This window comes from Salvelinus alpinus, chromosome 3 (assembly GCF_045679555.1).
Source record: "Salvelinus alpinus chromosome 3, SLU_Salpinus.1, whole genome shotgun sequence".
NCBI lineage: Eukaryota > Metazoa > Chordata > Actinopteri > Salmoniformes > Salmonidae > Salvelinus > Salvelinus alpinus.
The window spans coordinates 96692137-96717406 of record NC_092088.1 but is presented as its reverse complement, the minus strand read 5'-3'; the positions used below and the strand labels follow the sequence as shown (position 1 = coordinate 96717406).

At 45.6% G+C, this 25270-nt stretch overlaps 1 protein-coding gene across 1 annotated transcript in view; it reads right to left on the bottom strand.

The window, feature by feature from the left end:
• Positions 1 to 18857, bottom strand: part of LOC139569883 (A disintegrin and metalloproteinase with thrombospondin motifs 3-like) — a 116870-nt gene extending 98013 nt beyond the window's left edge. The window contains exons 1-2 of the mRNA XM_071391205.1: positions 18735 to 18857; positions 8949 to 9105 (exon numbers count right to left, since the gene is read on the bottom strand). Of these exons, the coding sequence (XP_071247306.1) occupies positions 8949 to 9105; positions 18735 to 18857 (280 nt within the window). The remainder of the gene's footprint in view (positions 1 to 8948; positions 9106 to 18734) is intronic.
• Positions 18858 to 25270: the final 6413 nt, after the last annotated feature.

Below are 25270 nucleotides of genomic sequence, written 5' to 3'. Positions count from 1 at the left end.
ATGATGCAGACAGTCCAGACATGAACAAGAGAGACTGTACAAGGCTGAACTGAGACCTGTACAATGATGCAGACAGTCCAGACATGAACAGGAGAGACTGTACAAGGCTGAACTGAGACCTGTACAATGATGCAGACAGTCCAGACATGAACAGGAGAGACTGTACAAGGCTGAACTGAGACCTGTACAATGATGCAGACAGCCCAGACATGAACAGGAGAGACTGTACAAGGCTGAACTGAGACCTGTACAATGATGCAGACAGTCCAGACATGAACAGGAGAGACTGTACAAGGCTGAACTGAGACCTGTACAATGATGCAGACAGTCCAGACATGAACAGGAGAGACTGTACAAGGCTGAACTGAGACCTGTACAATGATGCAGACAGTCCAGACATGAACAGGAGAGACTGTACAAGGCTGAACTGAGACCTGTACAATGATGCAAACAGTCCAGACATGAACAGGAGAGACTGTACAAGGCTGAACTGAGACCTGTACAATGATGCAGACAGTCCAGACATGAACAGGAGAGACTGTACAAGGCTGAACTGAGACCTGTACAATGATGCAAACAGTCCAGACATGAACAGGAGAGACTGTACAAGGCTGAACTGAGACCTGTACAATGATGCAGACAGTCCAGACATGAACAGGAGAGACCCATCACCTGAACACTATCTCCAATCATACATCAACAACAGCATGACACGCAAACACCCTCTTCCTGCTCCACATCCTCTTCCTGCTCAACATCCTCTTCCTGCTCAACCCCCTCAACATCCTCTTCCTGCTCAACATCCTCTTCCTGCTCAACCCCCTCAACATCCTCTTCCTGCTCATCCCCCTCAACATCCTCTTCCTGCTCAACCCCCTCAATATCCTCTTCCTGCTCAACATCCTCTTCCTGCTCAACCCCCTCAACATCCACTTCCTGCTCAACCCCCTCAACATCCTCTTCCTGCTCAACCCCCTCAACATCCTCTTCCTGCTCATCCCCCTCAACATCCTCTTCCTGCTCAACCCCCTCAACATCCTCTTCCTGCTCAACCCCCTCAACATCCTCTTCCTGCTCATCCCCCTCAACCTCCTCTTCCTGCTCAACCCCCCTCAACATCCTCTTCCTGCTCATCCCCCTCAACTTCCTCTTCCTGCTCATCCCCCTCAACATCCTCTTCCTGCTCAACCCCCTCAACATCCACTTCCGGCTCAACATCCTCTTCCTGCTCATCCCCCTCAACATCCACTTCCTGCTCAACCCCCTCAACATCCACGTCCTGCTCATCCCCCTCAACATCCTCTTCCTGCTCAACCCCCTAGAACTATGTACACTATATACGATGACAGAAACCTCTTTATGGTCCATATCTAGAATATAATGTTGATGTCCTGTACGTCAGAGAGATCATCTTCTGGAATATACAACCTAAAGAAACAGGTGAATGTGCATTCTCAGTGGGATATGATTTGGCATTTTAGTTATTTTAGTTTTAACTTGTATGTGTCCATGGAAAATGACTCGACGAAATGCAACAGTTACTTGTAAGTCAACAATGGAAAGAATGGAAACCATCCGAATTAACAGTTAAGTGCAATAGCAAACAAAACAATGTTTTTAATTTCCTTATTGAACATTGTTGTTGTCGACAGCAACAGGAATGTGTTTGGATAAAATGTTTATTACCATGTAAAAACAGCCTGGTGTTATAAAACATGGAATTTGGCTATGGGCAGCTGGAAATTATCACATTCCACCATGACGGCAAGGAATCTCTGCCACCTCACTACGCTGTCTGAGACCCACACACTAGACCAGATGGGCATCCAGCCACCAGACCTGGGCTCAATACTATTCCAAATCAAGGACGTTCAGCGCTTGCTCTAGCCTGCTTCATTATGCAGACAGTTCCAGGAAGGTAAATCATATAAATGTTCCTAGGTGAGAAACAGCACAGCATAGAGAAGAGAAAATACTACTGGTCGTTAGAATGAATTCTTGGAATCTGTCAGACAAATAATAGGCTGCCACAGAAGGAAGGTTCGTCTCAGTGGCTAGAAAAACAAGGGCTCTCTATGTGTCTAAGGTAAAATCATTCACTACTCTACTCTATAGAAATACAAGGGCTCTCTATGTGTCTAAGGTAAAATCATCCACTACTCTACTCTATAGAAATACAAGGGCTCTCTATGTGTCTAAGGTCCAATCATCCACTACTCTATAGAAATACAAGGGCTCTCTATGTGTCTACGGTCCAAGCATCCACATGTGAGGTTGGAGATTTGACATGATTGAGATAATATCAGGACAAACTGAGAGAAGGTAAGTAGGCCACATGTTGCATGCTGTCAGTGACAATGTGACAAACATGGAAGTGGCAAACCTTGACAAATAGCCCCTACAGTGTAATTTAGACAGCACAGTCATCAGCCCCGCTTCAAAGTCTTTAGCCTCTGTTCTACTATTGAGCGTCAATGTGGCTGAGGCGTCTGTAGAATGTTGATAACAACGGCAACCACGTGACCGAGTGACGGAAGCGCAACTCATGAACAGCATCAAAAAAATACTTCTGTTACAACCTTGTCTGGTGCTATGGTTACAACCCTGTCTGGTGCTATGGTTACAACCCTGTCTGGTGCTATGGTTACAACCCTGTCTGGTGCTATGGCTACAACCCTGTCTGGTGCTATGGCTACAACCCTGTCTGGTGCTATGGTTACAACCCTGTCTGGTGCTATGGTTACAACCCTGTCTGGTGCTATGGCTACAACCCTGTCTGGTGCTATGGCTACAACCCTGTCTGGTGCTATGGTTACAACCCTGTCTGGTGCTATGGTTACAACCCTGTCTGGTGCTATGGTTACAACCCTGTCTGGTGCTATGGCTACAACCCTGTCTGGTGCTACGGCTACAACCCTGTCTGGTGCTATGGCTACAACCCTGTCTGGTGCTATGGTTACAACCCTATCTGGTGCTATGGCTACAACCCTGTCTGGTGCTATGGCTACAACCCTGTCCGGTGCTATGGTTACAACCCTGTCTGGTGCTATGGTTACAACCCTGTCTGGTGCTACGGTTACAACCCTGTCTGGTGCTATGGCTACAACCCTGTCTGGTGCTATGGCTACAACCCTGTCTGGTGCTATGGCTACAACCCTGTCTGGTGCTATGGCTACAACCCTGTCTGGTGCTATGGCTACAACCCTGTCCGGTGCTATGGTTACAACACTGTCTGGTGCTATGGCTACAGCCCTGTCTGGTGCTATGGTTACAACCCTGTCTGGTGCTATGGCTACAACCCTGTCTGGTGCTATGGCTACAACCCTGTCTGGTGCTATGGCTACAGCCCTGTCTGCTGCTATGGCTACAGCCCTGTCTGGTGCTATGGTTACAACCCTGTCTGGTGCTATGGCTACAACCCTGTCTGGTGCTATGGCTACAGCCCTGTCTGGTGCTATGGTTACAACCCTGTCTGGTGCTATGGCTACAACCCTGTCTGGTGCTATGGCTACAACCCTGTCTGGTGCTATGGCTACAGCCCTGTCTGGTGCTATGGCTACAACCCTGTCTGGTGCTATGGCTACAACCCTATCTGGTGCTATGGTTACAACCCTGTCTGGTGCTATGGTTACAACCCTATCTGGTGCTATGGCTACAACCCTGTCTGGTGCTATGGCTACAACCCTGTCTGGTGCTATGGCTACAACCCTGTCTGGTGCTATGGCTACAACCCTGTCTGGTGCTATGGCTACAACCCTGTCTGGTGCTATGGCTACAACCCTGTCTGGTGCTATGGCTACAACCCTGTCTGGTGCTATGGCTACAACCCTGTCTGGTGCTATGGCTACAACCCTGTCTGGTGCTATGGTTACAACCCTATCTGGTGCTATGGCTACAACCCTGTCTGGTGCTATGGCTACAACCCTGTCTGGTGCTATGGCTACAACCCTGTCTGGTGCTATGGTTACAACCCTGTCTGGTGCTACGGTTACAACCCTGTCTGGTGCTATGGCTACAACCCTGTCTGGTGCTATGGCTACAACCCTGTCTGGTGCTACGGTTACAACCCTGTCTGGTGCTACGGTTACAACCCTGTCTGGTGCTATGGCTACAACCCTGTCTGGTGCTATGGTTACAACCCTGTCTGGTGCTATGGCTACAACCCTGTCTGGTGCTACGGTTACAACCCTGTCTGGTGCTATGGCTACAACCCTGTCTGGTGCTATGGCTACAACCCTGTCTGGTGCTATGGCTACAACCCTATCTGGTGCTATGGCTACAACCCTGTCTGGTGCTACGGTTACAACCCTGTCTGGTGCTATGGCTACAACCCTGTCTGGTGCTATGGCTACAACCCTGTCTGGTGCTATGGCTACAACCCTGTCTGGTGCTATGGCTACAACCCTGTCTGGTGCTATGGCTACAACCCTGTCTGGTGCTATGGCTACAACCCTGTCTGGTGCTATGGTTACAACCCTATCTGGTGCTATGGCTACAACCCTATCTGGTGCTATGGCTACAACCCTATCTGGTGCTATGGTTACAACCCTGTCTGGTGCTATGGCTACAACCCTGTCTGGTGCTATGGCTACAACCCTGTCTGGTGCTATGGTTACAACCCTGTCTGGTGCTATGGTTACAACCCTGTCTGGTGCTATGGCTACAACCCTGTCTGGTGCTATGGCTACAACCCTGTCTGGTGCTATGGTTACAACCCTGTCTGGTGCTATGGTTACAACCCTGTCTGGTGCTATGGCTACAACCCTGTCTGGTGCTATGGCTACAACCCTGTCTGGTGCTATGGCTACAACCCTGTCTGGTGCTATGGCTACAACCCTGTCTGGTGCTATGGCTACAACCCTGTCTGGTGCTATGGCTACAACCCTGTCTGGTGCTATGGCTACAACCCTGTCTGGTGCTATGGCTACAACCCTATCTGGTGCTATGGCTACAACACTGTCTGGTGCTATGGTTACAACCCTATCTGGTGCTATGGCTACAACCCTGTCTGGTGCTATGGCTACAACCCTGTCTGGTGCTATGGCTACAACCCTGTCTGGTGCTATGTAGAACCCTTTTCTTATGGTCCTTTATAGAACCTTTATGGAGAATGGTTCTATAAAGAACCTTCTCTAATCTTTAATGTTCTTTGTAGATCCTAGTGAAAACCATACAGGGTTTTATTCTGGTCAGACATGTTATATTGTTAAAATTCCATAGGTGTTATTATTGACAAGTTGAAACAAGTGAGCTTCCTCTGGAACAGCTGGGGGTCCCTGAGGAGAGAATTGAGACCCACATACTGATTTAGTCAACTGTTCTCAACTAACACAAGGCCATAACATGAGTCTTTCACAGGACACCATCACTGACCATTGTCATATCTAATATGTAATGGAATTACACAAGAGATCAGATAAACTGACATGACACTCTCACTCACGGTTGCACAAAAAGAGCTGTGCATAAACCACGCCCCAAATATTCTAATAAGATGCTTCCCCTACATTTGAATTATCACTAAAAGAGATAAGAACCATTTTATGAACTGTAAAGAACCACTGAAGAGCTCAAAGGGCTATTTGAGTCATTATGGTTCCACATAGAACCATCACCTTTCCCAAAGAACCCTCATTGTTTTAGTGTGTATGACTGTACATCAACTTTACAGTCACAGACACTGGAGAGAGAATCTATGGCACCTATAACAGTAGGACAGCCTACCGCCAGATGCTCAAGCTATTGTTCACGGACAGGAGGGAATTCATGGAGCAGTCAGGTCCATTTTAACTGCAGAGCAGAGAGACAGACTTTTCTCCAGTGCTTTCATAAGGGCCTAGCATTCCTCACAGCTGGTGCAGTGAACAGTCTGTCTGCTGTGTGTGTGTGTGTGTGTGTGTGTGTGTGTGTGTGTGTGTGTGTGTGTGTGTGTGTGTGTGTGTGTGTGTGTGTGTGTGTGTGTGTGTGTGTGTGTCTGTGTGTGTGTGTGTCTCTGTGTGTGTGTGTGTGTGTGTCTGTGTGTGTGTGTGTGTGTGTGTGTGTGTCTCTGTGTGTGTGTCTGTGTGTGTGTGTGTGTGTGTGTGTGTGTGTGTGTGTCTGTGTGTGTGTCTGTGTGTGTGTGTGTGTGTGTGTGTGTGTGTGTGTGTGTGTGTGTCTGTGTGTGTGTGTGTCTGTGTGTGTGTCTGTGTGTGTGTGTGTGTCTGTGTGTGTGTGTGTGTGTGTCTGTGTGTGTGTGTGTGTCTGTGTGTGTGTGTGTGTGTGTCTGTGTGTGTGTGTGTGTACTCACCCCTCCTCTCTCCACTACACTGGTGGTGTTCCCTTCCTTGTGTGTGTGTGTGTGTGTCTGTGTGTGTGTGTGTGTACTCACCCCTCCTCTCTCCACTACACTGGTGGTGTTCCCTTTCTTGTGTGTGTGTGTGTGTCTGTGTCTGTGTGTGTGTGTGTGTGTGTGTGTACTCACCCCTCCTCTTTCCACTACACTGGTGGTGTTCCCTTCCTTGTGTGTGTGTGTCTGTGTCTGTGTGTGTGTGTGTGTGTGTGTGTACTCACCCCTCCTCTCTCCACTACACTGGTGGTGTTCCCTTCCTTGTGTGTGTGTGTGTGTGTCTGTGTCTGTGTGTGTGTGTGTGTACTCACCCCTCCTCTTTCCACTACACTGGTGGTGTTCCCTTCCTTGTGTGTGTGTGTGTGTGTCTGTGTCTGTGTGTGTGTGTGTGTACTCACCCCTCCTCTTTCCACTACACTGGTGGTGTTCCCTTCCTTGTGTGTGTGTGTGTGTGTGTGTGTCTGTGTGTGTGTGTGTGTACTCACCCCTCCTCTTTCCACTACACTGGTGGTGTTCCCTTCCTTGTGTGTGTGTGTGTGTGTGTGTGTCTGTGTGTGTGTGTGTGTACTCACCCCTCCTCTTTCCACTACACTGGTGGTGTTCCCTTCCTTGTGTGTGTGTGTGTGTGTGTGTGTGTGTGTGTGTGTGTGTGTGTGTGTGTGTGTACTCACCCCTCCTCTTTCCACTACACTGGTGGTGTTCCCTTCCTTGTGTGTGTGTGTGTGTGTGTGTCTGTGTGTGTGTGTGTGTACTCACCCCTCCTCTTTCCACTACACTGGTGGTGTTCCCTTCCTTGTGTGTGTGTGTGTGTGTGTGTCTGTGTGTGTGTGTGTGTGTACTCACCCCTCCTCTTTCCACTACACTGGTGGTGTTCCCTTCCTTGTGTGTGTGTGTGTCTGTGTGTGTGTGTCTGTGTGTGTCTGTGTGTGTGTACTCACCTCTCCTCTTTCCACTACACTGGTGGTGTTCCCTTCCTTGTGTGTGTGTGTGTGTCTGTGTGTGTGTGTCTGTGTGTGTCTGTGTGTGTGTACTCACCCCTCCTCTCTCCACTACACTGGTGGTGTTCCCTTCCTTGTGTGTGTGTGTGTGTGTGTGTGTGTGTGTACTCACCCCTCCTCTTTCCACTACACTGGTGGTGTTCCCTTCCTTGTGTGTGTGTGTGTGTGTGTCTGTGTGTGTGTGTGTGTGTGTGTACTCACCCCTCCTCTTTCCACTACACTGGTGGTGTTCCCTTCCTTGTGTGTGTGTGTGTCTGTGTGTGTGTGTCTGTGTGTGTCTGTGTGTGTGTACTCACCCCTCCTCTTTCCACTACACTGGTGGTGTTCCCTTCCTTGTGTGTGTGTGTGTCTGTGTGTGTGTGTCTGTGTGTGTCTGTGTGTGTGTACTCACCCCTCCTCTTTCCACTACACTGGTGGTGTTCCCTTCCCTTACCTTCTACACTGGTGGTGTTCCCTTCCCTTACCTTCTACACTGGTGGTGTTCCCTTCCCTTACCTTCTACACTGGTGGTGTTCCCTTCCCTTACCTTCTACACTGGTGGTGTTCCCTCCCTTACCTTCTACACTGGTGGTGTTCCCTTCCCTTACCTTCTACACTGGTGGTGTTCCCTTCCCTTCCCTTCTACACTGGTGGTGTTCCCTTCCTTACCTTCTACACTGGTGGTGTTCCCTTCCCTTACCTTCTACACTGGTGGTGTTCCCTTCCCTTACCTTCTACACTGGTGGTGTTCCCTTCCTTACCTTCTACACTGGTGGTGTTCCCTTCCTTACCTTCTACACTGGTGGTGTTCCCTTCCTTACCTTCTACACTGGTGGTGTTCCCTTCCTTACCTTCTACACTGGTGGTGTTCCCTTCCTTACCTTCTACACTGGTGGTGTTCCCTTCCCTTACCTTCTACACTGGTGGTGTTCCCTTCCCTTACCTTCTACACTGGTGGTGTTCCCTTCCCTTACCTTCTACACTGGTGGTGTTCCCTTCCCTTACCTTCTACACTGGTGGTGTTCCCTTCCCTTACCTTCTACGCTGGTGGTGTTCCCTTCCTTACCTTCTACACTGGTGGTGTTCCCTTCCCTTACCTTCTACACTGGTGGTGTTCCCTTCCCTTACCTTCTACACTGGTGGTGTTCCCTCCTCTTTCCACTACACTGGTGGTGTTCCCTCCTCTTTCCACTACACTGGTGGTGTTCCCTTCCCTTACCTTCTACACTGGTGGTGTTCCCTTCCTTACCTTCTACACTGGTGGTGTTCCCTTCCCTTACCTTCTACACTGGTGGTGTTCCCTTCCCTTACCTTCTACACTGGTGGTGTTCCCTCCTCTTTCCACTACACTGGTGGTGTTCCCTCCTCTTTCCACTACACTGGTGGTGTTCCCTTCCCTTACCTTCTACACTGGTGGTGTTCCCTTCCCTTACCTTCTACACTGGTGGTGTTCCCTTCCCTTACCTTCTACACTGGTGGTGTTCCCTTCCCTTACCTTCTACACTGGTGGTGTTCCCTCCTCTTTCCACTACACTGGTGGTGTTCCCTCCTCTTTCCACTACACTGGTGGTGTTCCCTCCCTTACCTTCTACACTGGTGGTGTTCCCTTCCCTTACCTTCTACACTGGTGGTGTTCCCTTCCTTACCTTCATTGTGGAGGTCCTCCCTTCTTTGGACTGGTTCCCTTTTGATGGCAGATCTCCTGTAGACCACATGGACACGACCTTTCACCTCCACATCCTGCTGACCCTTCTCTAAAGGCTCGATGAAAAACTCCCCGTTATCAGTCCGGATCAGGCCTGCCTGGAAAAAACACAGCTCTTCACATAATGTGGTTTAAAGTACTTAAGTAAAAATACTTTAAAGTACTACTTAAGTAGTTGTTTTGGGGGTATCTGTACTTTACTATTTATATTTTTGACAACTTTTACTTTTACTTTACTACATTCCTTAAGAAAATAATGTACTTTTTACTCCATACATTTTCCTTGACACCCAAAAGTACTGGTTACATTTAGAATGCATAGCAGGACAGGAACATGGTCCAATTCATGCCCTTAACAGAACATCCCAGTAGGGATCTGCTGCCTCTGATCTGGTGCACTCACTAGACACACATACTTAGTTTTGTAAATGATGTCTGAATGTTGGAGTGTGCCCCTGGCTACCCGCAAATTAAAAATTAAAAAATTAAATTATGCCATTTGGTTTGCTTAATATAAGGAATTTGAAATTATTTATACTTTTACTTTTGATACTTAAGTATATTTTAGCAACTACATTTACTTTTGATACTTAAGTATATTTTAAACCAAATACTTTTGGACTTTTACTCAAGTAGAATTCTACTGGGTGACTTTTACGTTTACTTAAGTTATTTTCTATTAAGGTACGGTATATTTACTTTTTTCCCACCACTATTCACATTAGTACACAGGCCTCTACATTAGTACACAGGCCTCCGTATTAGTACACAGGCCTCTACATTAGTACACAGGCCTCTACAGAAGTACACAGGCCTCCGTATTACTACACAGGCCTCCGTATTACTACACAGGCCTCCGTATTACTACACAGGCCTCCGTATTACTACACAGGCCTCCGTATTACTACACAGGCCTCCGTATTACTACACAGGCCTCCGTATTAGTACACAGGCCCCCGTATTACTACACAGGCCTCCGTATTACTACACAGGCCTCCATATTACTACTCAGTGTTCAGAGGTTATTGATTGGCCCTTCACAAGCCCTTAGTCTCAGCCCTAGGTACGGAAACAAACACAACTTCCCCAGTATAACACCAGGCTGTATACTGTAACCCCAGTATAATACCAGGCTGTCCAGTATAATACCAGGCTGTATACTGTAACCCCAGTATAATACCAGGCTGTATACTGTAACCCAGTATAACACCAGGCTGTATACTATAACCCCAGTATAACACCAGGCTGTATACTGTAACCCCAGTATAACACCAGGCTGTATACTATAACCCCAGTATAATACCAGGCTGTATACTATAACCGCAGTATAATACCAGGCTGTATACTATAACCGCAGTATAATACCAGGCTGTATACTATAACCCCAGTATAATACCAGGCTGTATACTATAACCCCAGTATAATACCAGGCGCAGTATAATACCAGGCTGTATACTATAACCGCAGTATAATACCAGGCTGTATACTATAACCCCAGTATAATACCAGGCTGTATACTATAACCCCAGTATAATACCAGGCTGTATACTATACCCCCAGTATAAAACCAGGCTGTATACTATACCCCCAGTATAACACCAGGCTGTATACTGTAACCCAGTATAATACCAGGCTGTATACTATAACCCCAGTATAATACCTGGCTGTATACTATACCCCAGTATAATACCAGGCTGTATACTATACCCCAGTATAATACCAGGCTGTATACTATACCCCAGTATAATACCAGGCTGTATACTATAACCCCAGTATAATACCAGGCTGTATACTATAACCCCAGTATAATACCAGGCTGTATACTATACCTCAGTATAATACTAGGCTGTATACTATACCTCAGTATAATACCAGGCTGTATACTATAACCCCAGTATAACACCAGGCTGTATACTATAACCCCAGTATAATACCAGGCTGTATACTATAACCCCAGTATAATACCAGGCTGTATACTGTAACCCAGTATAATACCAGGTTGTATACTATAACCCCAGTATACTACCAGGCTGTATACTATAACCCCAGTATAATACCAGGCTGTATACTGTAACCCAGTATAATACCAGGCTGTATACTATACCCCAGTATAATACCAGGCTGTATACTATAACCCCAGTATAATACCAGGCTGTATACTATAACCCCAGTATAATACCAGGCTGTATACTGTAACCCAGTATAATACCAGGCTGTATACTGTAACCCAGTATAATACCAGGCTGTATACTATACCCCAGTATAATACCAGGCTGTATACTATACCCCAGTATAGTATCTCTGGGAGTGGGAACCCACCTAAAGTGAACTATGTGGACACATAGATGAACATTGGCAGTAGAATGGTCTTACTGAAGAGCTCAGTGACTTTCAACGTGGCACCATCATAGGATGCCACCTTTCCAACAAGTCAATTTGTCATATTTCTGCCCTGCTAGTGCTGCCCCGGTCAACTGTAAGTGCTGTTATTGTGAAGTGGAAACGTCTAGGAGCAACAACGGCTCAGCCGCAAAGTGGTAGGCCACACAAGCTCACAGAATGTGACCGCCGAGTGCTGAAGCGCAAAGCGCTTTAAATCTTCTGTCCTCGGTTGCAACACTCACTACCGAGGTACAAACTGCCTCTGGAAGCAACGTCAGCACAAAAACTTTGTCTGGAGCTTCATGAAATGGGTTTCCATGGCCGAGCAGCCACACACAAGCTTAAGATCACCATGCGCAATGCCAAGAGTCAGCTGGAGTGGTGTAAAGCTCACTGCCATTGGACTCTGGAGCAGTGGAAACGCGTTCTCTGGAGTGATGAATCACGTTTCACCATCTGGCAGTCCGACAGGACGAACCTGGGTTTTTCTGATGCCAGGAGAACGCTACCTGCCCCATTGCATAGTGCCAACTGTAACGTTTGGTTGAGGAGGAATAATGGTTTGGGGCTGTTTTCATGGTTCAGGCCCCTTAGTTCCATTGAAGGGAAATCTTAACGGTACAGCATACAACAACATTCTAGACGATTCTGTGCTTCCAACTTTGTGGCAACAGTCTGGGGAACGCCCTTTCCTGTTTCAGCATGACAATGCACCCGTGCACAAAGCAAGGTCCATACAGAAACGGTTTGTTGAGATCGGTGTGGAAGAACTTGACTGGCCTGCACAGAGCCCTGACCTCAACCCAATCGAACACCATTGGGATGAATTTGAACTCCGACTGCAAGCCAGGGCTAATCGCCCAACATCAGTGCCCGACCTCACTAATGCTCTTGTGGTTGAATGGAAGCCCCCCAGTAATGATCCAACATCTAGTGGAAAGCCTTCCCAGATGAGTGGAGGCTGTTATAGCAGCAAAGGGGGGGACCAACTCCATATTAATGCCCATGATTTCTGAATGAGATGTTGGATGAGCAGGTGTCCACATACTTTTGGTCCTATTTTTTAAATTATTTCCCTTCTCTTCCATATCCATCCTTGAGTAATCTCCTCTCCTTTCAAGCTGTAATTGTAGAGGAGCTTATAATTATCAATAGGAAGTTAGCCTACAGTGTATGGGGGAATCAGTGGGGAAATTACATAGGTCGAAATAATTGAGATAATTATTTCAACATTCAACAATGTTACTTTCAAAACTATTGGAAGACGTTTGACCGTGTGTTTTTCCTCCAAGCAAATTATATATCTGATTGTTCAGTCTAGCGTCTCTATTCATACGGTTTTATTCAATAGTTTTAACAATAATAGTAAAAAAAATTAAGGAGGAAACATTCAATTGTGGGGCTACTGTGAGGTAAACTCATTTTAAACCAATCACTGGAGAGGCAGAGGTCCATAATGACCTCTAAACTGTACAAAGGACACAAGACCAGCTCTCTCTCTCTAATGCGTCTCATCTCAACTCTGTATGACCCCTGCGAGTTTGATTCAAAGCAAAGAGAGAGAGATGGCAGAGCCCAGGGTCTTCCATACTGGGTCTGAGAGGATTTCATGAGTCCAGACTCCAGAGCCATGCCATCTGGCACAGTCATTTCTGCATGATTGTAGAGCACTCCTTTCCTTTCCTCTCCAATCCTCCCCTCTCTTCCACCCATCTCCTCTCCCCCATCCACCCCTCTCCTCTCTCCACTCGTCTTCTCCTCTGCCCTCTCCTCCTCCTCTCTCCCTCCTCCTCCTCTCTCCCTCCTCTCTCTCTCTCCTCCTCTCTCTCCCTCCTCCTCCTTTCCTCTCTCCTCCTCCTCGCTCTTCTCTCTCCTCTCCTCTCCTCCCCTCCTCTCCTCTCCCCTCTCTCTCTCCTCCCCTCTCTCTCCTCCCCTCTCTCCTCTCTCCAGACTATAATTAACCATTTCAGTTCCCCAGTAGTTTGATGATGCAATCCCATGACAGAGACAAGTTAACAATTACTCTCACATGTATAAATGGGTGAAGACATTTGTTTGGTAATGTCATTAACAGTCATTGATTTCCTTTTGAAATGTGTGACACAGTAAACTTAGTTGAAATGTGTGACACAGTACATTTTGTTGGATGTGATGCTTTAGAGTTATTGTACTCATGTCCAACATTCTCTGAGGAACCCACACCCTTTCCTTTAGAAAATACAGTAGGCCATCATTATACTGGTAAAAAGGGAACAAAAACATCTGCATTTTGGCAGGGAGAGATATGTATTTCCAGATCCCAGACAAAATGGTACACAACTTAATATGCACAATAAGTGGGAACAACTGTTTTGCAGCCAAATTTAACCTACACATAAACACCACACACTACACACAGCTAAATGTAACCCCTATCATAAAGAATCCTAAGCATCTTCTCATACATAACTTGTTGTGAGGAAAAACAAACTCAAGTTGGACAGGTAACAATAACACACTGGAGGACGTATAGTCTATAGGAAAGAACGGAGGGATCCATCACTTTAAAACCAGGAAATGCCAGGCAATGAAATGTATGAATACTTCCTCTGTGGTATTTTCTTTTACCAGCCAGCTGGCTGGTGGGCGGAGACTGAACTGGGGCTGTCTGGGGGAGGACGTCTAGCTACACCACTCTAGAACACTACAGCAGCCAAACATCTGGGAGGCTGGGAGAGGAGATGGGGGAATATCCTGGCATACTGAGTCTAATGGGAGGCAGGGAGAGGAGATGGGGGAATAGCCTGGCATACTGAGTCTAATGGGAGGCTGGGAGAGGAGATGGGGGAATAGCCTGGTATACTGAGTCTAATGGGAGGCTGGGAGAGGAGATGGGGGAATAGCCTGGCATACTGAGTCTAATGGGAGGCTGGGAGAGGAGATGGGGGAATAGCCTGGCATACTGAGTCTAATGGGAGGCTGGGAGAGGAGATGGGGGAATAGCCTGGCATACTGAGTCTAATGGGAGGCTGGGAGAGGAGATGGGGGAATAGCCTGGCATACTGAGTCTAATGGGAGGCTGGGAGAGGAGATGGGGGAATAGCCTGGTATACTGAGTCTAATGGGAGGCTGGGAGAGGAGATGGGGGAATAGCCTGGCATACTGAGTCTAATGGGAGGCTGGGAGAGGAGATGGGGGAATAGCCTGGCATACTGAGTCTAATGGGAGGCTGGGAGAGGAGATGGGGGAATAGCTAGGCATACTGAGTCTAATGGGAGGCTGGGAGAGGAGATGGGGGAATAGCTAGGCATACTGAGTCTAATGGGAGGCTGGGAGAGGAGATCGTGGAATAGCCTGGCATACTGAGTCTAATGGGGCTCACCTGGTGGAGCTTTAAAACAACCACTGATATTTTCCCTGCTTAACTAATTAGGTGGTCCTGTCACCGTGGCTCAGTTGGTAAGAGTAGAGTGTGGTCCTGTCACCGTGCCTCAGTTGGTAAGAGTAGAGTGTGGTCCTGTCACCGTGCCTCAGTTGGTAAGAGTAGAGGGTGGTCCTGTCACCGTGCCTCAGTTGGTAAGAGTAGAGTGTGGTCCTGTCACCGTGGCTCAGTTGGTAAGAGTAGAGTGTGGTCCTGTCACCGTGGCTCAGTTGGTAAGAGTAGAGTGTGGTCCTGTCACCGTGGCTCAGTTGGTAAGAGTAGAGTGTGGTCCTGTCACCGTGGCTCAGTTGGTAAGAGTCGGGTGTGGTGCTGTCAACACCAAGGTTGTGGGTTCAAGTCCCACAGGGATCACATAGACACACTGAAAAAGTATACACTCAGTGTAGAGTAAGTTGACGGATAAAAAAAAAACTGACAAGTGTAATAACTGTCTAATAAAAGTGTAAAAAAGTCCTCACACACTCTATATATGTAATGGCTATAATCACTATGCATTCATACTATGACTCCCATTCTATGGAATGTCCACCACCCTCATATGGACATGTCTGCTAAAATGTTTTATCTGGTTCTTCAATGATAGACGGAACACACTTGGATTTTATACAAGACCAATAAAATACAACTAATTACATGGAATGTGCACGGGCTTCATGATGGGGGGGAAAAAAGCATAAGGTTATTGAACACTTAAAGAAATTGTCAGCAGATGTGGTTTTCCTGCAAGAGTTACATAAAACATAAAACAATTGAAATTGAATATTTAAAGAGGAGCCGGGTTAAAGAGGCCTATGCTGCCACCTACTGTAGTAACAGCAGAGGTGTAGGCATCCTGATAAACAAGAATAAACCATTATATCCCAGCACACGAACTAAGAAGGTCGTTTTCTAATGTTGAATTGTACCTTTCATTGTATATCCCACCAGGGGCATATCTGGCGTTTTTGGATAGAATTCAAACTACACTGCTCAAAAAAATAAAGGGAACACTTAAACAACACAATGTAACTCCAAGTCAATCACACTTCTGTGAAATCAAACTGTCCACTTAGGAAGCAACACTGATTGACAATAAATGTCACATGCTGTTGTGCAAATGGAATAGACAAAAGGTGGAAATTATAGGCAATTAGCAAGACACCCCCAAAAAAGGAGTGATTCTGCAGGTGGTGACCACAGACCACTTCTCAGTTCCTATGCTTCCTGGCTGATGTTTAGGTCACTTTTGAATGCTGGCGGTGCTCTCACTCTAGTGGTAGCATGAGACGGAGTCTACAACCCACACAAGTGGCTCAGGTAGTGCAGCTCATCCAGGATGGCACATCAATGCGAACTGTGGCAAGAAGGTTTGCTGTGTCTGTCAGCGTAGTGTCCAGAGCATGGAGGCGCTACCAGGAGACAGGCCAGTACATCAGGAGACGTGGAGGAGGCCGTAGGAGGGCAACAACCCAGCAGCAGGACCGCTACCTCCGCCTTTGTGCAAGGAGGAGCACTACCAGAGCCCTGCAAAATGACCTCCAGCAGGCCACAAATGTGCATGTGTCAGCATATGGTCTCACAAGGGCTCTGAGGATCTCATCTCGGTACCTAATGGCAGTCAGGCTACCTCTGGCGAGCACATGGAGGGCTGTGCGGCCCCACAAAGAAATGCCACCCCACACCATGACTCACCCACCGCCAAACCGGTCATGCTGGAGGATGGTGCAGGCAGCAGAACGTTCTCCACGGCGTCTCCAGACTCTGTCACGTCTGTCACATGTGCTCATGTGCTCAGTGTGAACCTGCTCTCATCTGTGAAGAGCACAGGGCGCCAAAGGCGAATTTGCCAATATTGGTGTTCTCTGGCAAATGCCAAACGTCCTGCACGGTGTTGGGCTGTAAGCACAACCCCCACCTGTGGACGTCGGGCCCTCATACCACCCTCATGGAGTCTGTTTCTGACCGTTTGAGCAGACACATGCACATTTGTGGCCTGCTGGAGGTCATTTTGCAGGGCTCTGGTAGTGCTCCTCCTTGCACAAAGGCGGAGGTAGCGGTCCTGCTGCTGGGTTGTTGCCCTCCTACGGCCTCCTCCACGTCTCCTGATGTACTGGCCTGTCTCCTGGTAGCGCCTCCATGCTCTAGACACTACGCTGACAGACACAGCAAACCTTCTTGCCACAGTTCGCATTGATGTGCCATCCTGGATGAGCTGCACTACCTGAGCCACTTGTGTGGGTTGTAGACTCCGTCTCATGCTACCACTAGAGTGAGAGCACCGCCAGCATTCAAAAGTGACCAAAACATCAGCCAGGAAGCATTGGAACTGAGAAGTGGTCTGTGGTCACCACCTGCAGAATCACTCCTTTTTTGGGGGTGTCTTGCTAATTGCCTATAATTTTGCTAATTGCCTATAATTTCCACCTTTTGTCTATTCCATTTGCACAACAGCATGTGACATTTATTGTCAATCAGTGTTGCTTCCTAAGTGGACAGTTTGATTTCACAGAAGTGTGATTGACTTGGAGTTACATTGTGTTGTTTAAGTGTTCCCTTTATTTTTTTGAGCAGTGTATATTAGATCAAATCCAGACACAAACTATTATTTAAGCAGGAGACCTAAATCGTACATTTGATCAGATTGACAGATGTTGAAATAAGAAAAGGGCCAATTCAAGGAACCTCCACAAAGAGGCTGAAAATGTTCATCTCTACAAATAATGTACAGGACACCTGGAGATTACTATTCCCAACTACAAATAATGTACAGGACACCTGGAGATTACTATTCCCAACTACAAATAATTTACAGGACACCTGGAGATTACTATTCCCAACTACAAATAATGTACAGGACACCTGGAGATTACTATTCCCAACTACAAATAATGTACAGGACACCTGGAGACTACTATTCCCAACTACAAATAATGTACAGGACACCTGGAGACTACTATTCCCAACTACAAATAATGTACAGGACACCTGGAGATTACTATTCCCAACTACAAATAATGTACAGGACACCTGGAGATTACTATTCCCAACTACAAATAATGTACAGGACACCTGGAGATTACTATTCCCAACTACAAATAATGTACAGGACACCTGGAGATTACTATTCCCAACTACAAATAATGTACAGGACACCTGGAGATTACTATTCCCAACTACAAATAATGTACAGGACACCTGGAGATTACTATTCCCAACTACAAATAATGTACAGGACACCTGGAGATTACTATTCCCAACTACAAATAATGTACAGGACACCTGGAGATTACTATTCCCAACTACAAATAATGTACAGGACACCTGGAGATTACTATTCCCAACTACAAATAATGTACAGGACACCTGGAGATTACTATTCCCAACTACAAATAATGTACAGGACACCTGGAGATTACTATTCCCGACTACAAAAGACTACTCCTTTTTTTTCTCAAAGTAAGAAAATCTATTCAAGAATTGACGCCATTTTTATTTTAAACAATGCTCTGAACAATTTACTGGGTTAAAAAAAATCTGTGAAATAGTGATATGGGATCATTCTCCGGTATCATGCTGAATTACACCAACAGAAAATAGACTTAGTGACAGAACATGGAGAATGAAGAGCACATCTTCAAGACCCGAAATGTATTAAATACGTAAATGTAAAAAATGTACAATTTTACCATTACAAATGCAAACATAGAGGGCAGAGAAAAGTGTGTGCCCCAATATAATTTGAGATGCTTTTAAAGGCGTACATTACAGAAATTATAATCTCATACTCGGCCAAAATTAAATCTGAGTTTGAAATTAAAATGAAAGAAAAATAAATTACTATTTTCAAGGTTTAAAAGGTTTAAAAGGTTAAAAAAATGAAATTACATTTTCTGAACAGAAGCAGGAATATGATCTTTTACTTTTGAAGAGAGAGCCAACAATTACAGGTTGGCCTCCCGGGTGGCGCAGTGGTCTAAGGCACTGCATCGCTGTGCTAGCTGTGCCACCAGAGATTCTGGGTTCGAGATTCTGGGCTCTGTCGCAGCCGGCTGCGACCGGGAGGCCCATGGGGCGACGCACAATTGGCCTTCCACTCCCCTCCAGGTGTCGGCCATCTTCTCCATTTATCCCCTGTGTATTTATACCTGTGTTCTCTGTTTGTCTGTTGCCAGTTCGTTTTGTTTCGTGAAACCTACCAGCGTTTGTTCCTCTGCTCCTGTCTGTTCTTGCTCCTGTTTTCTAGTCCTTCCTGGTTTAGACTGTTCTGCCTGCCCTGACCCTGAGCCTGCTGTTCTGTACCTTACCCCACCATACTGGATTATTGACCCCTGCCTGCCCTGACCCTGAGCCTGCCTGCTGTTCTGTACCTTACCCCACCATACTGGATTATTGACCTCTGCCTGCCCTGACCCTGAGACTGCTGTTCTGTACCTTACCCCACCATACTGGATTATTGACCCCTGCCTGCCCTGACCCTGAGACTGCCTGCCGTTCTATACCTTACCCCACCATACTGGATTATTGACCTCTGCCTGCCCTGACCCTGAGCTTTCTGTTCTGTACCTTACCCCACCATACTGGATTACTGACCCCTGCCTGCCCTGACCCTGAGCCTGCTGTTCTGTACCTTACCCCACCATACTGGATTATTGACCTCTGCCTGCCCTGACCCTGAGCTTTCTGTTCTGTACCTTACCCCACCATACTGGATTACTGACCCCTGCCTGCCCTGACCCTGAGCCTGCATGCCGTTCTGGACCTTTTGCACCCTCTCTGGATTACTGACCTCTGCCTGCCTTTGCCCTGTTGTTTACCTGCCCTGCATCTGGGTCATACCTGAAACCTGATCATACTTAAATCTCAATGCCCCCCTTGCTAAAAAATATCTTCAGAATACTCTAAAATTCAGGATATAAAATTAACGTGGGAAAAAAACTAGAAAAATAAAAACAGTAACTCATGATCTACAGCAATCCTTTCAGTGAAAAATAATTAACAAAAAAATAACAAAAAAATTATTAGGATAAGTGACAACAAACAACAAAATACAGTATATAAACATACCTTTATCCCATTACTCAACAATACGAAAGCTGATCTATCTTCCTGGAAATCAACCAAGACTTCCTCGTTAACACAATGGAAAGGTCAAACGCTTTATGATGTAGATGTTGAAAGGGCATTCTGTAACTAGGGCGACGGAGAGAAACATAATGATGCAGTTGGAGGCCATGTGGCAGAGAGGGATGCAGGTGCTGGAGATTTTTATTTATTTTTATTTATTTAACCTTTATTTAACCAGGTAGGCAAATTGAGAACACGTTCTCATTTACAATTGCGACCTGGCCAAGATAAAGCAAAGCAGTTCGACACATACAACAACACATAGTTACACATGGAGTAAAACAAACATATAGTCAATGATACAGTGAAAAAAAATAAGTCTATATACAATGTGAGCAAGTGAGGTGAGATAAGGGAGGTGAAGGCAAACAAATATATGTATAAATAAAAATATAAAAAGGCCATGGTGGCGAAGTAAATACAACACAGCAAGTAAAATAAAAACTAAAAACACTGGAATGGTTGGTTTGCAGTGGAAGAAAGCGCAAAGTAGAGACAGAAATAATGGGGGTGGGGATGGGGCCACTGGTGATGTTGTGGTTGTGATGCAGGTGCTGGAGATGGGGGTGTGAGCAGGTGGGTTTGGACAGTGGTGATGTTGTGGTGGGGGTGTGAGCAGGTGGGTTTGGACAGTGGTGATGTTGTGGTGGGGGTGTGAGCAGGTGGGTTTGGACAGTGGTGATGTTGTGGTTGTGATGCAGGTGGGTCTGGACAGTGGTGATGTTGTGGTTGTGATGCAGGTGGGTCTGGACAGTGGTGATGTTGTGGTTGTGATGCAGGTGGGTCTGGACAGTGGTGATGTGGTGGTTGTGATGCAGGTGGGTCTGGACAGTGGTGATGTGGTGGTTGTGATGCAGGTGGGTCTGGACAGTGGTGATGTGGTGGTTGTGATGCAGGTGGGTCTGGACAGTGGTGATGTTGTGGTTGTGATGCAGGTGGGTCTGGACAGTGGTGATGTTGTGGTTGTGATGCAGGTGGGTCTGGACAGTGGTGATGTGGTGGTTGTGATGCAGGTGGGTCTGGACAGTGGTGATGTTGTGGTTGTGATGCAGGTGGGTCTGGACAGTGGTGATGTGGTGGTTGTGATGCAGGTGGGTCTGGACAGTGGTGATGTTGTGGTTGTGATGCAGGTGGGTCTGGACAGTGGTGATGTGGTGGTTGTGATGCAGGTGGGTCTGGACAGTGGTGATGTGGTGGTTGTGATGCAGGTGGGTCTGGACAGTGGTGATGTGGTGGTTGTGATGCAGGTGGGTCTGGACAGTGGTGATGTGGTGGTTGTGATGCAGGTGGGTCTGGACAGTGGTGATGTGGTGGTTGTGATGCAGGTGGGTCTGGACAGTGGTGATGTTGTGGTTGTGATGCAGGTGGGTTTGGACAGTGGTGATGTGGTGGTTGTGATTCAGGTGGGTCTGGACAGTGGTGATGTTGTGGTTGCTTGTGACCGTCTGTATGTTGTTGTTTGTATGTGTATGTTTTGTATTGTTTAAAAAAATATATAATCTTACAGATCTTACAGAAAGAAGAAAGTTTAATAAAGTGTAATACAAATTAAATCACTTTCATATTCATACACACCTCCTCGGTAGCCTAACAGGTAAGCGCGGCGGGGGCCAGTAACTGAAAGGTCGCTGGTTTGAATCCCTGAGCTGGCAAGGTGGAAAAATCTGCCGTTCTGCCCTTGAGCAAGGCAGGTAACCCCCAACAACAACTGCTCCCTGAGTGCCGATGACAGGGTTTGGTTAAATGCGGAAGACACATTTCGGTTGAATGCATTCAATTGCGCAACTGACTAGGTAACCACTTTCCCTTCCCTTACAGTTCTGATCATTAGACCAGGGAGGTTTTCCAAAGCCTCGCAAACAAGGGCACCTATCGGTAGATGCGTAAAAAAATAAAAGCAGACATTTAATATCTCTTTGAGCATGGTATTATTAAATACTCTTTGGATGGTGTATCAATACAACCAGTCACAATAAAGACAGGCTTCCTTCCTAACTCAGTTGCCGGAGAGAAAGGAAACCGCTCAGGGATTTCATCATGAGGCCAGTGGTGATTTTAAAACACTTACATAGTTTAGTGGCTGTGACGGGAGAAAACTGAGGATGGATCAACAACATTGTAGTTACTCCACAATACTAATCTAAACAACAGAGTGAAAAGGAAGCCTGTACAAAATACAAATATTCCAAAACATGCATCCTGTTTGCAACAAGGCACTACAAGGCACAACAAGGCACTACGTAATACTGTAAAAAATGTGGCAAAGCAATTCACTTTTTTGTCCTGAATACAGTGTTATTTTTGGGGCAAATCCAATACAACACATTACTGAGTACCACTCTCCCTATTTTCAAGATTAGTGGTGGCTGCATCATGTTAAGGGTATGCTTGTAATCTGGGGAGTTTTTCAGGATAAAAAAATGTACGGAATGGGATTAAGCATAGGTAATCCTAGAGGAAAACCTGTTTCAGTCTGGGAGAAGAATTCCTCTTTCAGCAGGACAACAACTTAAAACAAGGCCAAATCTACACTGGAATTGCTTACAAAGAGGACAGTGAATGTTCCTGAGTGGCTGAGTTACACTTTTGAATAGAATCTACTTGAAAATCTATGGCAAAACCTGAAAATTGTTGTCTAGCGATGATCAACAACCAATTTGAAAGAGCTTAAAGAATAAATGGGAAAATGTTGCACAATCCAGGTGTGCAAAGCTCTTAAGGCATCTCAGCACGCCTCAGTTCAGCTGGCGCCTAGCCAAAGGCAGCTAGCCAAAACCCAACGAGAGTGCGCGTATACTCCCTTAAAAGACCTTCGCTTGAAAAACGCAAAACAAAGTGGCAATAGTACGGTTTGTCCATTTTGAGACACAGTAGCCAGTAAACACTTCCTCAAAACAGTCAAAATTAATCTAAGATAACTAAAGAAATCTGTCATTCATTTTGACGTTTTTGCCCGAGGAGATCTTAGTCACGCAATTATACATCTAACAATTTTTTTGTCTCTCGTTGGATTACAACAAAAACTTTATGAAGAATCCCTACTGTTGACCAATCACCGACAAACGGGGCGTAGACTTCGGCTCCGAACTTCGGCTTGCCTCCAGAAAAACAACCCTCACTTGGAAAGCATGTGGAAGCCTTTAGAGACTTACCCAGAAAGACTCACAGCTATAATTGCAGCCAAAAGTGCTTCTACACAGTATTGACTCAGTGGTGTGGAAACTTATGTAAATTACATCTTTCTGTATTTTATTCTCAATAACGTTTCTTAAAACATGTTTTCACTTGGTCATTATGGGGTATTGTGTGTAGATGTGTATGAAAAAAAATATATTTAATCCATTTTGAATTCAGGCTGTGACAACTAAATGTGGAATAAGTTCAGGGGTATGAATACTTTCTGAAGGCACTGTAGATCTTTACATAGTGTAGACCTTTACATAGTGTAGATCTTTACATAGTGTAGATCTTTACATAGTGTAGATCTTTACATAGTGTAGATATTTACTTAGTGTAGATCTTCACATAGTGTAGATCTTTACATAGTGTAGATCTTTACATCGTGTAGATCTTTACATAGTGCAGATCTTTACATAGTGTAGATCTTTACATAGTGTAGATCTTTACATCGTGTAGATCTTTACATCGTGTAGATCTTTACATAGTGCAGATCTTTACATAGTGTAGATCTTTACATAGTGTAGATCTTTACATAGTGTAGATCTTTACATCTTTACATAGTGCAGATCTTTACATAGTGCAGATCTTTACATAGTGTAGATCTTTACATAGTGTAGATCTTTACATAGTGTAGATCTTCACATAGTGTAGATCTTTACATAGTGTAGATCTTTACATAGTGTAGATCTTTACATAGTGTAGATCTTTACATAGTGCAGATCTTTACATAGTGTAGATCTTTACATAGTGTAGATCTTTACATAGTGTAGATCTTTACATAGTGTAGATCTTTACATAGTGTAGATCTTTACATCTTTACATAGTGCAGATCTTTACATAGTGCAGATCTTTACATAGTGTAGATCTTTACATCTTTACATAGTGTAGATCTTCACATAGTGTAGATCTTTACATAGTGTAGATCTTTACATAGTGTAGATCTTTACATAGTGTAGATCTTTACATAGTGTAGATCTTTACATCTTTACATAGTGCAGATCTTTACATAGTGAAGATCTTTACATCTTTACATAGTGTAGATCTTCACATAGTGTAGATCTTTACATAGTGTAGATCTTTACATAGTGCAGATCTTTACATAGTGTAGATCTTTACATAGTGTAGATCTTTACATAGTGTAGATCTTTACATAGTGTAGATCTTTACATAGCGTAGATCTTTACATAGCGTAGATCTTTACATAGCGTAGATCTTTACATAGTGTAGATCTTTACATAGTGTAGATCTTTACATAGTGTAGATCTTTACATAGTGTAGATCTTTACATTGTTTAGATCTACACATAGTCCAAATCAAATTTTATTTGTCACATGTGCCGAATACAACAGGTGTTGTCCTTACAGTGAAATTATTACTTACGAGCCCTTAACCAAAAATACAGTTTGAAGAAAAAACCACCCAAAAAGTAAGAGATAAGAATAACAAATAATTAAAGAGCAGCAGTAAATAACAATAGCAGGGGGCACCGGTACAGAGTCAATGTGTCAATGTGCGGGGGCACCGGTGTCAAGGTAATTATGTACATGTAGGTAGAATTATTAAAGTAGATATGCATAGATAATAAGAGTAGCAGCAGTGTGTGGGGGGGGGGGGGGGGGGGATCAATGCAAATAGTCTGTGTAGCCATTTGATTAGCTGTTCAGGAGTCTTATGGCTTCGGGGTAGAAGCTGTTAAGAAGCCTTTTGGACCTAGACTTGGTGCTCCGATATCACTTGCCATGCAGTAGCAGAGACAACAGTCTATGATTAGGGTGGCTGCAGTCTTTGACAATTTTTAGGGCATTTCTCTGACCCCTTGCCTGGTGTAGAGGTCCTGGATGGCAGGCAGCTTAGCCCCAGTGATGTACTGAGCCGTACGCACTACCCTCTGTAGTGCCTTGCGGTCGGAGGTCGAGCAGTTGCCATACCAGGCAGTGATGCAACCAGTCATGATGCTCTCTATGGTGCAGCTGTAGAACCTTTTGAGGATCTGGGGGCCCATGACAAATCTTTTCAGTCTCCTGAGGGGGAATAGGTTTTGTCATGCCCTCTTCATGACTGTCATGGTGTGCTTGGACCATGTTAGTTTGTTGGTGATGTGGACGCCAAGGAACTTGAAGCTCTCAACCTGCTCCCCTACAGCCCGTCGATGAGAATGGGGGTGTGCTCGTTTCTCC